Here is a 13796-nt window from a genome sequence, read left to right as displayed (position 1 = left end):
CAGAAGAGCTTGGTAAATACCGTGCTGTAATGGAGTCAAGTAGAGAGAGTAGTAGATGAGATGCAAGGCTGTGCTAGAAATTAATCTTAGGAAGTATTAAACCTTTTACACTCCCCTCATTCACAAGCCCTCCAGCACCGAGATTCTCCTTTTTTCCTCCCACCATCACTCCCACCTCTTCCTTCATGTCTCTTTTTCTAATTTCCTTCTCCCTTTTTAAATTTACTTTGTTTATGTTTATGGATTTTTTTCTTTTTCTTTTTTTTGTCTTGAGAAATGTTGGTTTCTGTGTATGCTGCTTCCAAATGAAACCATTAACTGAAACCTGGAACATTTTTTGGGAAATTTACTCATTTGTTTTATTGTCGAGAGCAAAAATGAGAAGATTAATACAGCTGGTAAATATAAAGCTACTGCCAGAAGCTGTCCAGCCAAGTCGAACAGTATAAATGGAGGGGTCAGTAGGTAACGCCAGCTAGCTTTATTTAGGGCTGGTTTTACGGTCATGTGAAGTGATTCGCTGGGTCATAGCTGGGCAATTAACCTTAAAATACTAGAGCTTTATTTTTTTTTGTTTTTCCTTGATGATGATACATGTGTTAATTATTGGGTTTTAAGAGATGCCAGCTGGCAGATAAAGCCAGGCTATGAAGCTATTTCCCTCTAGTTTTTGTGTCTTTTTGTTTCAGTCTGAGCTAAACTAATTGACTGCTAGCTCATCTCATTTAACCCTTGCCTTATGTTTCACAAGATGTCAAACAATTGCTTTAACCGAAATTAAAAGATCATTAGATGATCCGTGTATCTCCATGAGTCACACAGTACATTTGAGTTTGGAGTATAAATAAATGCGCTTTAAATCATAGATGCAAGTCTTACTGTGAAGTTTGTGAAATTGTGTCTTTTTTTTTTTCTCTCATCATGTAACACTCAGATAAAACGGCACTTAACTGCAAAAGAAGCTTAGCTGTTCAGAGTTTTGTTCACAAATTCAATTTACAATATTGCCTGTGCTGCTGTTGTAACAGTGCTCTTCCTCTGTCTGACAGTTCTTCATTGTCCTGCTGATAATTCTTCTGGCGGAGGTGATTTTGCTCATCCTGTTCTTTGTGTACACAGATAAGGTAAGTTGTTATCTGTTGTGTCCGAATTTTGTCTTTTATTATTCCAGCTGAAGACATTAAAAGAAAGCTCTCTCTCACACACACACACAGATGATCACAGACAAATGCAGAAAGCAATAAAAGGTGTTAGTGTGATAAGCATACCTAGATTCCAGTTGCTTCGGGGCATCAGAGTTTTCTGTTTTTATATTTGGTTGTTTCTCTGTCAGAAGCTTGAGTGTCTTCACCCCGCCATTAACACAGCAGTCAAAGGTTAGGCCACAAAATTCAACTCAATCCCCAACAGTTGGCTCCCCCTAATTAGTTCCAGGAATATTTCCCATGACCCCTTGAATGAGGTTAAATCAGGTGAATGTGTATGGGGGTAACAGCAGATGCCTACATGCAAAGCTCTGGATATTACCGATGCTGAATTCGTCTTCATCTTTAATCTGATCCAACCGCAAATGTTTCATCCTGAAGAAGACAAGTGTCTTGTGCAGGACGAGCGATGAAGACTTCTCTGTTTTCAAGGACATGTCGTTGATAGATCTGTCTATTTATATATTCGCTCTCTTATGTCACACGGCCCTCGGGACATCAGCTAATTCTGCCTCTTTGTTCTGAGGTTATTGCTCAAACCTTGTCTCTCAGGCAGATAAAGGAATTCATTTAGCAGCCAATGCATTCTCAGATTCAGATCGGGTCTCGCAGGCACACCCTGTCAGGAGTAAATATGTCTGTTGCCTTATCATCAAAATATTACCGGCTTAACCGTGATCCCTCCGGCGGAATTTAAATAGAAAGCCTCTTGACTTCACAGCAGTGCCTTTCCCATCACCTGTGAAGTCAGTAAAAGATAGCCCAGTAGTGCTGAGGATTTCCTAAATGAGAAATCAGTTGAGTCTGCATTAGCAAAGCATGGGGCATTACCCGGGGAAAACTCATTCGCACAAGTTCCAGTGAATACCCACCGTATTTTATGTTTGCCCCGTTCTTGCCAAATTACTGTGTGTTTATCCTGGCTTAAACCTAATGGAACGTGAAACCATGATAATGAGGATCACAACCAAATATATTTTCCTTTATTGGTCTTCAAATGTCATTGGAAGGCAAAGCGTTTAAAGTAAATTGCACGTTATTGGAGATGACATTTTCAGACTGCTCTAATCAGGATGTCCTGCAAATTTAGCAAACTGCATTAGATTTTGAAGCTTGTCTGTTTTGGCTAAAAGGACAATCACAGAAGACCTTCACATATGTTTTGTGGTTCGGTTTTTTTCTCCGTCTCCAGTGAGATCTTGTGTGCCGTGTGAGGCTCCCCTCGTCTTCTGCTACAGGCTGTGATCAGAGGAATCACTAATTCACTTTTCTTATTTGATCCCCTAATCACAGGGCATTTATTAACAAGACTGGAAGACATACGGTACAGTAGTTGGCAGCTTTTAAACGTGTATCGACGGAGGCCTGCAAAACAGATATTTTAGTCTCTCAAATAGGTCATATTTAAGTCATGACTGACTCTTTGTGCGTACTGTGATCCTTCTGGGCGACAATCTGTTGACGGGTGGGAGGGAAAGACAAACATATAGTATCTTGCGTTTGTTGCAACATGTTTTTTTCGTTTAGCGTCCATTTCCACCAGTTTAATCCTACTTTGGAGGTACCGCTCAGTCCTGTTAATAGAGAATTTCTCTCACGTCTTCTTCACCCCAGCAGTCTTGCCTCCAGGTATGGCTTATGCGTGGGCACTCCCTCATTCCTTCCACAGCCCAGTGGTGTTAAGCTTTCTGATTAAATGCCATGTAGAGGGCGTAGTATAATAAAGGCTGGCCCTGCAGTTAGCAACCAGCTGACTGCAGCAGATGGCTGGGCGGCAAACCAGATTACAGCCATCCGTCTTTAACGCTCTGACCTCATTGTGCCTCCGTCGACCCAACACGCTGAGCTGAACACCAGTGAAGGTTTATTAGCTCAGAATGAGGAAGCAGAACTTTGCAAGAGAGACAGGAAGCACCGGAGCATGTACGTAGGGATGTCGGGAGGGCGAGGAAAAAATGAAGGAAGGGTGGAAGGTGTGGACAGAGGTGGAAGAAAAAAAAGAAATGAGATATCAAAGGATGCTGGGAAGAATGAATTTGTTATGTGTTAGGGTGCTGAAGTACACAAAAAAAGGGGTAGAAAGAGGTCAGCCATGTCAGAAATAAAATTAGATGTTACTGTAAAATTTTAGAAAAAGAATCAGGAAAAAGGCAAACATGGAGTCATGGAAGAGGAAGGAAGCAAATTTTGGCATAGAAAAGGCGAGCAGGCTGTGGCACATCCTTGATGTCTTACTCACAGCCCAACGACAGCGGCAGTCACATCTAGCTGCGTGTTACGTTTGTGCAAAGACAGAATTATGTTCAATTCCTGGCTGTGCGTTATTTTTCCCCAACCAATTAAAGCTGGAGTGGGGCTCTTCCCCTGACTCTGTCAAGTGCCCTGGCCTCGGGCTACAAAGCACAGGGTTGCAGAGCAACTGAGGGAATTAAGTAACGTGTTTAATAATGTGCTGTTTGGAGACCTCTGGCACTGATTCTGTTTGGATTCACATCATTTATTACAATTTCAGGCCAGTAAATGTATTTGTTCTGAGCTTTGCAATTAGAGCAACAGTGAAATGTTGTTAGCTTCTTAGTTTCCCAGTAGTCCTGAAACTAAAACCAGTGTTTCCAGACGGTATATGACCCAACAATGACTGCGTATGAGAGGAAAAAAGCACTAAACGTGTTTGAAAGAGGTTCGGTCTATCCTTAAAGAGCATGCAGCAAAAGACTGAACATATGACAAGAGACAGTTTTATTTGCTTCACAAAACAGTAAAATAAGTGGCAATTTGATCTGGATTATTTAGCTTTGAATATGTTTTATTTAAATAGGATTTAATGGTAATTTCATGCTTGAAACTCTGCATTCAGGAACATTTGAGCCTGAAGTCTGGTATTTGTGATAATGTGAGCTTTGTGTACCATACCCTGACAGCAAATTACAATCAGAAGTTCAGTTTGGAAGAGGTTGACTTGGGTTCAGATCCTGTGTACTTCGGTGCAGTTTACATCAAATATGAAATCTACTGTGATAGAATATCAGCTCAACTGTCTGTCACTTTTTTAAACATTAAAAAACAGCGTTCTCTGCACCGCCTGTCTCGTCAGCGTATGCAGGCAGATCTCTGGTTCTTTGCATTATAGATGAGATTTGAAGACAGGTGAGTGTGTGGAGTCGCTTCATCATTTCTGTATCCAAAAGAAAAATAGCAATAATGCCAAGGAGTATTCCACTGTAAAGTATATTTTTAATTATTATGCAGCTGTCGGGTAAACGATGATGTGAGCTACTCTGGTACTGAACATTAATGCGATGTGAACACTTGCCAGTGTGGGAACTTGGGAGTTTGGGGCAATTTGATTAGAAATTTCACAAGAAAAGCTATTCAACACCCCGAACACAACAACAGTTAGTAAAGAACCAAAGTGAGTTACTTGCTGGTAAACACAGGGGAGCAGCTACAACTTAACAATAATGCATTTAATTTAGTAGTTGACCAAGAAGAAAGTGCAGGGACAAAAAAAGAAAGAAAAGTGTTTTTAAAATAACAATCAATGATGATCCTTCATATTTTTTGCTAGTGTGAATATGTAGATAAGATATTAGCCATTTTGAAAGTTCAAAGCTGTTCCTAAGCACTTAGCCATCCCCACATAAAATCAGATTCAAGTTCAGGTTTTTCAGTGGAAAGCTGAGCACTTGTTAGTCTGACTGTGTTTGGTTTCCCGAGATCGTTGCCCTGTTTTCCTGTCAGCATGCAGACAGATAAAGGTTTTATCTATAGTTTACCCACCACAGGTGCCAATACACTAACTCACAGATGGATGCTGTACAATTTTTGTAAGATATTAATTGAGCAAACTGACAAAATAAAAGTTTTGCTCGTCTCTTCTGTTTTCACAGAATCTCGTGTAAATACGTAAATCTCTCCTGTGTTGCGTGAGGAACTCTAAATGTTCCACAGCGTTTTCAAAACAGCCTGCTGAGACACCAGTCGTTAGCCAGATGTCCCCAAAGGCAAAACTCGAGGACGGCGCACCTCTGTGGTGGCTGTATCCTTCTCTGAAATGATCAGATCTTTCCCGTCTTTGGAAATTGGAGCAGTCGGTTCTGTCGTGGCACACACTCTGGTAATGAGTATTCAGTGTAACCTCACATCTGAACAGTGACAGGTCTCAGTGTACCTGCTCCCCTGGGTGTTGCCATGTCACCAGATCTGGGACAGGTGTTTCTCCAACAACCTACCACCCGCTCTCTGCTCTATTTTTGAGATCAGCGACGGGGAACATGAACAGTTTGGACAGAAAGGCTTATCCTTCCACCAATGCACCGTTGTTTCTTCTTGTCTTTCTTTGTTTTTTGGATTTTTCTTTTTCATTTCTGTGAATTATGAGTGTTTCCTCAGACGGCCAAGCTGAACTCTTTAGATTTCTGTGATGAATGTGCGGTCGTATATTGCTGTGTGCAGACTTGGTCATCACAGAAGAAACAAGCTTATCTATGCAATGAGACATATGAGCTCTGTCTCAGGGCTTTGTCTACATGCCACACGTGAAATATTGCGTGGCAACATCCAGGCAAAACTTCCCAGAAGTCGGATGTTGCCACAGCATGGTTCAGCCCTGTTATTTGTCAACATTTTCGAGGACCGGCAGTGCAAGCATTAGTCGAGAAATAGGCTCGTGTTTTTTCTGTGGCGAGGAGAAAAGGGGTCGGCGTGCCGTACGATCCTCCAACTCCCTGTTTGTTCTGTATTCATTGTCTGCCTCTCGTTAGGGGTAAATCTGGATCATTAACTTTCATTTCACACTGTAACAAAGACTCTCACACAAAAAAATGATGTGCAGTGACTTATCGGAGACTCGGAAGAAGACTTTTATTGCAATAAAGGGGGACCCTGCTCTCCAGCGGCTGTGTGAGGAGTCTGTAATGAGCCAGCAACATCACATACAGCCTACTGTAGATGGAGAAGACAAGATAGCAGATAGAAACAAAGCATAAGGCAGAGATTGATGGTGCTGCTGTTCTTCATTTCATTTTCCTGCACGAGGACAGAGATCTGCATCAGCAAACTTGCAGGCCGAGGAGCAAGAATGGGATTTGAAATAATTCTCGTCTTATTTCAAAGCTTTTAGAGGATGTTTTAAATGGGGTTTGCATCTTTAATGATTACTAAAGCGTTTTATTGCCCGAGAAATTTTAATTAATCAGTAAAAATTCAGTTTGACTTTTATGTCTAATTCAGCAAATAGATTTCAAAAGCCTTGCAGCTGAAAAACAAGGGTACTGAACCAGTGAATGAATTTAAAGCTTAATGTTGTTTCTGTACAGTCAAAGGAAAGTTGGATTTGTACTATTTCTAATGTGTAAGACAGAAAGTCAAGTGATATTAAATGTGTTATTATTTTATAGAAGCCAGGATTCTGGCTGTTTATTGTTACTTTCTTCCTTATTCTTTCACTAAAGGATTTATTGACACCTAAAAACACTGAGAATCGCTGAAATCACCTTGTTGTTTCTGGACGTGACAGTGCAAATGCAGCTTCTCTTGTCCTGTGCAGATTTCCTGATCACACTCTTTAACTCTAAGCTTTAAGTATTAAGTGCATTCCTATTGTTGTGATATTACTTTTATTGCCCGTGAAGATGTACAGTCTGGTTCTGGCAGTCCATGTCATTTTTCTAGTCATAATTACCCCGTATCTAAAGCGCCTCTCAATCTGTCCTGGCAGTTAGCAAATCCCCACAGGCATATGAAACTGCAGGAGAGCTAAAGCTCTGATTTTGTATCTCATTAACACAGCGAATGAGATATTAATCTCCCTCAGACATGGCACAACCCTGAGCAAATTGTTGGTGTTCACTCAAGAGGAAAATGATTTGCTAGCACTGCTGAAGGGCATGTTGAAGCCGAGCGTGTGAGCGACACATGACGTGTCAGACGTTCAGACATCACACAGCGGTCCGCGTTACTGTTGCTGAGTTATTTTTATTTGACAAGAGAAGAGGTTACCCATAACTGTGAAGTCGCTGGCATTTTCTGTCTTTATATTGTAGTGTCGGATTGCTTTGCGCTAATGATTCGTCAGTCATACACAGTCCACTAAAAGCACTTAACTGCACACCTGCCACTACTGTTTGCATCTGTGTGAAAAGGATGCTGACAGTTTGAAAAGAGTATAATAATGCGAGTGCACCTCTACAAACACCCAAGCTTCAACTGCCTACTCCAATATAAAGACAACACAAAGAGGTATTGAATGGTGTAACTCACCGGACTGTTCTTGCAAAGCCAACCCCTCCAAACTAAGATCTCTAACTAAGGCTAATGTTTTCTTTTATCCTCTCCAGGTGCGTGAGAATGCCAAACAGGATCTCAAGGATGGGCTGGCTCTGTACAACTCAGAAAACAACATAGGCCTGCGAAATGCCTGGAACATCATCCAGGCAGAGGTAAGTAACGCCATGCATTTACAATATGAGAAACGTTAGTGTGAATGTTTAAGCACAAATTACTAAAATCTATTCAGATATTCCAGCTAATGTATGTCCTGGCTTGTAGCTGTGGTATTAGTGTGACCTTAAAGGCCCAAACTGGCTGTCCAAGTACACTTCAGTCCTTTTTTGCTGTCCTTTAAAGGAAAGTGACCAATTAAATTTTTTAATTAAAGTTTGTTTGAGCTTTTTTGGGGCCACTGAGGACACAGAGCATTAACTCATCTTCCGCCTGACATTTGTATGGCATTAACAGTGGAAATGCTGTGGAGTGATAGGATACACCGACTGGCACGAGGCCCTGAAGGACAAAGTAGTTCCTGATCGCTGCTGCCAGGAGCATTACCAGAACTGTGGGCGGAACTCCACCAACATGTTCTGGAACAGGGTGAGTTGACCTGGACTCCGATGAGTTGAGTTTTGCTTCTCAGTCTTTTGCTTTTGCTTTTAAGTATAAGAGTCACGTGTTTGCTCTTTATAAAATATTCAAAACTAACAGATTTACTGTATTAAAATTACAGACTCCACAGAATATACTTACTGTATTTAAGTTTTTGTTTTGGAGGATATGAATGATACACAGTCATTTTCTACCTAATCTCGGCTGTATAGTTTGCCTTGACCTTTCTCTTTTTAAAACTGATACTCTGAAAGTATTCTGTATGATTCACGTAATATTCCTGTCCAGATTATAGGAAACATGCTGGGCCCAAAACTGCTATGACATCAGAATCAGAATACTTTATTAATCCTTAAGGAAATGATGTGGTTACTCCAAGACAGTAACAGACTAAACTATTTGAATAACACAATATGTTACAGAGTTTACAAATTTAAGAAATAGCACTAATATATACAAGTCACTCAATTATAAATATGAAGAATATTGACAAAGGATATTACAGAGGTGGAATATATATGATTGACATTTGACTCTAACCTGTGAACTCTGTCATTTGCTATTTAACTGTAGAGCGTATGCAAACAGGGTGTAACTATGGCAGTGTTTACAGTGTGTTAGATGGAGGAGTTGTACAGGGAGAAGGCCACGGGCAGGAATGATTTCCTGTGTCGTTCAGTGGTGCTTTTTGGTACCATTTATCCCTCTTTGTATTGTTACTGTCTCTCCTCATAGTAGGTTTTCCATTTACTTAGAACATGTGCTCTAAAACTGTCTGAACGAAGCCAAACTTGTTTTGCCACGTTTGTGCAGTTTTGAGTGCTGAAGTGTAATCTGTTAATTTGCTTGAGTCAGCCAATGTACCAACGGAAACAGACGTTAACTTGAGGTAGCCAGCAATTAACTGGCTGGCTGTGTGTGTGTGTGTGTGTGTGTGTGTGTGTGTGTGTGTGTGTGTGTGTGTGTGTGTGTGTGTGTGTGTGTGTGTGTGTGTGCGTGCAGACTGTTTATGCTGCGTTTTTGCAACAACTCGGAGTGATCTCAGCACTCACCAGGAACCCCGGTTGCTTTTTTCACTTTACCGCCAGACTCTTTCTTTTTATCTTTTTTTGCCCTGTAGTCTCAGTGCGCCTACAAAATATATACATGTGAAGTTTTTACTGACACTGAAGCCTTTTTAGGGTGCACAGGCATGTTTCTTTTATGGAGGGACGTAAGCACAGTGGACAACCAGAATAGCAAAAAGGTCTTGACTGGTGCATCTACATAACAAAAGAGTTTTAGCGTCCCCGCGGTATGACTATGTCATTGTAAAACGGTAGTCTGTCTTTTCAGTAAATGCTGCCCCTGTGATGGGGTGGCTCAGTATTAGGAGTCTTTATTTCAATTTGCCCTTTCCTGAGAAAATGTTTCCCTGTTTCTCTCTGCTCCCTTGGTTTTGTAAATTCACTACAAGATCCAAACAGAGTTCTGCTCTGTTCCTGAGTCATGCTGTATAAAAATAGCTATCTGTGGTGCACCTTTTTCCTAAGTCCATTTAATCTACAACATCTCCAGCACCTGATATTTTTGACTGCACCTCACTTCTCAATGTGTTTTTACTCCTCAGTGCTCAAGTACACAATTAAGACACCTGTCTGACATTGTCTAACATCCACTCGCTGTCCTTGAAACTTTTAGATACCACATTTACAATCAGTTGAACGTCACGTTGTGTATCATCCCCATCTCAGCCAAACCAATTTATCTTGTGATCCTAATCTTCATCAGGCTGTTTTTCAGCTCTTTAGCAACATTCGAACTTTCAGTTTTAGGCCAAAGAAGAAGAGTGAGGAGGGGTTTTTATAACGTATATAGAGACTGACGTTAAGCAATGTTCTAAGCTAAAATTCAAATTTCCATTGTGAGATTGAACCACTTGTTCTTCCGATTTTGAGAGCTGTACTTTGGAAGAAGTGCACTGTCTGTGGCGTTTCAGGTGGAGGGCCACTGTGGCTCTGATTAGTGTTACAATGGCTCTTTTGTACATCCTGATTACTGCTGCAGCTGTGCTCTGGGGTTTCAAAAATTGTATTTTTCCATTCTTTAGACAATTCTTCTCCATATGGGTTCCAAACTCACTTAACTCCCAACTCATTAACAAATTAAGTTGCACTGTTAACAGGTCATGTTATGACCATGCTAATACAGTTAGCCTAATTTAAAATAATCAGCATACTTACATCGTTTTAGTGATCACAGGTTTCTCACTGTTGTTGCAGTGTTCAGTTGTGCTTCACCGAGGATTTGTGTACAAGAAGTTTTTGGTTTGAAACGATTTTGTTAGTGCATTTTTTGTTTTGGCTTAAATTAACAAAAGGGTTGCAAAGAACCAGCAAAGACAAAACCACCATAGAAACTTCAACAGACTCAAAATGCAAAATGACCATAACAGGAAAACAACACGAAACAACTCGAGGCGGAAAACTACTACAGAGAGGTGCGGATGAGCATACCGATGAACAGCTGCGAAGAGACAAATTAAGAGGAACAAAGTGACCACAAAGAAAAATACTGAAAAGTGAAAGAAAGGGACTGCAAAACAAAAACACAAAGTGACTACAGAGTGAACAACAATTGCTCCGTGTTGGGGGTTGTTGATACTTTTCTTCCCATTAACTCGTGATGTATTGGAAAGTTAGATCCACAGCGTCCTACTTTTTAATGCCACATTTGAAGTGCTTTAACATATTGCCTTTAAATTACACTTTTGTTGCTCTAAAATACAATACTTGCCAACTTCTGCTCCCCAAATTCAAAAGAGGCATGCATCTGTAAGCTTTAATCCACTGTTGTTTTTTTCCAACACTTTGTGGGTACTTAAAGTCCCTTTAAAGTTTTCCTCTTATTGCCTAAATCCAATGGATTTTTCTATTGTTCTCGAGACAACAGCTCTTCTTTTCTCACAAAACCTTGTAGCACAATGTTCACCAGTTTTCCCTCGTATTACTACTCTAATCTGCTATTGGTCTGGCATGTGGTTCGTTAGCGCGTCCAAAGTAGAGGATTAAAAGCTGTAATATAATTGCCAAAATGAGAAAAGACAGACATTGAGCTGGCCCATTGGGAAAGCTCATCATTAAAAGCTTGTGTGTAATCTTGCCCAGAGGAGATGGCCACACGCTTTGTAGTTAACTTTACATGCTGCCTCAGCAACCACAGACCAGCAGGGGCACAGCTTTGCTGCTGAAACCGCCCTTAAGTGTGTCGCGTTATATCCCTGCCAGTGAGTAGCCTCTGAATGAACCCAGGTGGGAATGTATTTAAGCATACGATTAGTGTGCACGTCGGCTCATGTGTCCCATACGTCTGCATATAAATGTCATCGCTCACAATAACTCAGCTGTGTTTAATAACTCACCTGCTAGTTATCCATCCTACGGTATAGCTCACATTAAAGAAATGCTTTCTTGCAGGAAAACTGCAAACCAGATGATTGAGTTTTCTCCTGGGTAACTGAACAGGGGGCAGCCATCACTCCAACTACAGTGTCATAAACTGAAAATGTATAGTTTAATGGTATTTTAACATGGTTTTGTTCCTTTTTTCAGGGCTGCTTTGAGAAAGTGGAGGAATGGCTGGATGACAATAAGTATCTGCTGGGAACCATAGGCATGGTCATCTTGGTAGTGGAGGTAGGAGGATTTGTGAGAAACAACTCTTTCCTGTTTTTCCTGCTTTGTGTCTTTTGCCAACATTGAAAACAATTAAAAGGTTAAGAATGCTCACTGGGCATTCTGGGCTCCAGCACATCCTGAAATATTGAAGCTCCTGTCTTGTGCACCCTGATCATGTGTGAAGTGGCTTTGTGCCAAGAATGATATAAGGAGCTATGAGACGACAGGAGAGCAGAGATGCTGAATATAGAGGAGCAGGTATAGAGTCACAGATTAAAGGCTCTGTAGCAAGTGGTGGTAGAAATTCCACCGGCGCTTCTGTTTGTCTTTTGCTACTAAACTTTGCTTCAGATGTATCCCTCTTTTTCTCAGTGTGTCTCTTCAGAATGTAGTATTTCCACTTACTTTGAGATTGCACTCTAGAAGTGTCTACTGACAGAACAACGGGGAACCTTTTTTTAACCGTATTTGTGCAAATTTTGACTGCAAGACTTTTTTATATTACGTCTTTTGGTTTGTTTTTTTCACTCCGGTTAGCCAGTGTTTCAACAGAAGCTCTGATAGCGCTAGGTAGCCAGCACAACTAACTGCACAGGAACCTGTGTGAGCATGGTGGACAACAAGGGCAGCAAGAACAATATGAGTTCATGCATGCATGTAACAACTGAAAGTGAGTGTGAACGCTAGACTGTCTGTATATGCCACTACTGGCAACCTGTCAGGGGTCTTTGCTTCAATTTGCACCTTCTTGAGAGAATGTTTTCACACTCCCTTGACTTTGTAAATTCACTATAAGATCCAGCAGAGATCTGGTCTTTATCCTGAATCATCCACTGTGGCAATAGCTGTCTGGTGCACCTTTTTCCTAAGTCCGTTTAATCTCCAACACCCGACATCTCTGACTGCACCTTACCCTCCAATCCTTTTCACTTCTTCTGCTGCCAAGGTGCATGACAAGTGCCGAATATTTTAATATCTCTGCCCATGAAACCTTTCGGTACAATATTTACATTTCACATAGATGATGATATTTCACACGGATTTCTCAGATGTACAGTTCATTTTGTATGTCTGTGCCCTTGATTTTATTTTTGATGCTGTGAAGACTTGTTTTTCAATATTTTCTTTCTGCCTACCCTGATATGTCTGTGACTGTGTGCACGCAGGACAAGGCTTCACTTTGCTAATGCATGAATTCATGGTTCATTCAGAGCAAGGTGGCTTCACCAAGGAAGGCAAATCTCCCTGTTGAGTTTTGTATGATTCTGCACATAATAATGTCCTCAGGGAGGGATAGCTCTTGCACAGTCACACCAGAGAAATGTGTGCATTATATATGACCACACTATGCTCTGAAGAATTTGTTAAATTTCACATTCTCCTCCAAACGCACATCAGGCATGTGCAGAACACTGAGACTTCTGGGCGCACACACATCCTCCTCGGATTCAGGCCAAACCAGAGGTAAAGTTGGGAAATATTTGCAGACGTGACAATGAAGAGCATCATAAATAAAGCTAATGTCCCATAATGTTATTTTGGGGTTTTTTTATGATTTGGGACCAGAAACATGCTGTAAATAACAAACTTTGTCAAAAGCTGGTACCGTATTTTTCGGACCATGAGGCGCACCGGATTATAAGGCACATTAAGCAAAACAAAACAGTCAGATAAGTCAAACTTTACTCAGCTCATTCTTCTTGCTTCCTCCACTTCCGTACAATTGTTGAATTCTCTCCAGCTGCTCTATTCCCATGTTGTTGCAGTATATTAATGACTAACCTCGTATTGTGGATGGATTATCTCAGATGTTCTCCTGACTGAAGTTTGGTCCGTTTACAGCATCCTGCCATGCGATTGCATTTGTCCCTAACCATCAGGAACCCTCACGTTAACTTTTATCAAGTGGAAAAAAGTTAGCTTCACTGTGTTTATGTTATGCTAACATAGCTGTGTCACTAGCGATCATAGCACATCATTATATACCAGCTAGCCCAACTTCAGTAACCCTACAAACGTCACTGCTGTGTAGTTTTCTGTCTTCATTTATGTT

At 40.9% G+C, this 13796-nt stretch overlaps 1 protein-coding gene across 2 annotated transcripts in view; it reads left to right on the top strand.

The window, feature by feature from the left end:
* tspan9a (tetraspanin 9a) overlaps positions 1–13796 on the top strand; it is a 168318-nt gene that overhangs the window by 148037 nt on the left and 6485 nt on the right. For both annotated transcript variants that reach the window (XM_063480118.1, XM_063480117.1), the window contains 4 exons: positions 1050–1124; positions 7544–7645; positions 7944–8075; positions 11678–11761. In XM_063480118.1, the coding sequence (XP_063336188.1) occupies positions 1050–1124; positions 7544–7645; positions 7944–8075; positions 11678–11761 (393 nt within the window). The remainder of the gene's footprint in view (positions 1–1049; positions 1125–7543; positions 7646–7943; positions 8076–11677; positions 11762–13796) is intronic.

The sequence above is a fragment of the Pelmatolapia mariae genome, linkage group LG7 (genome assembly GCF_036321145.2).
Source record: "Pelmatolapia mariae isolate MD_Pm_ZW linkage group LG7, Pm_UMD_F_2, whole genome shotgun sequence".
Lineage (NCBI taxonomy): Eukaryota > Metazoa > Chordata > Actinopteri > Cichliformes > Cichlidae > Pelmatolapia > Pelmatolapia mariae.
The sequence above is the reverse complement of the archived record's forward strand: the minus strand, read 5'-3'. Positions and strand labels throughout refer to the sequence as shown.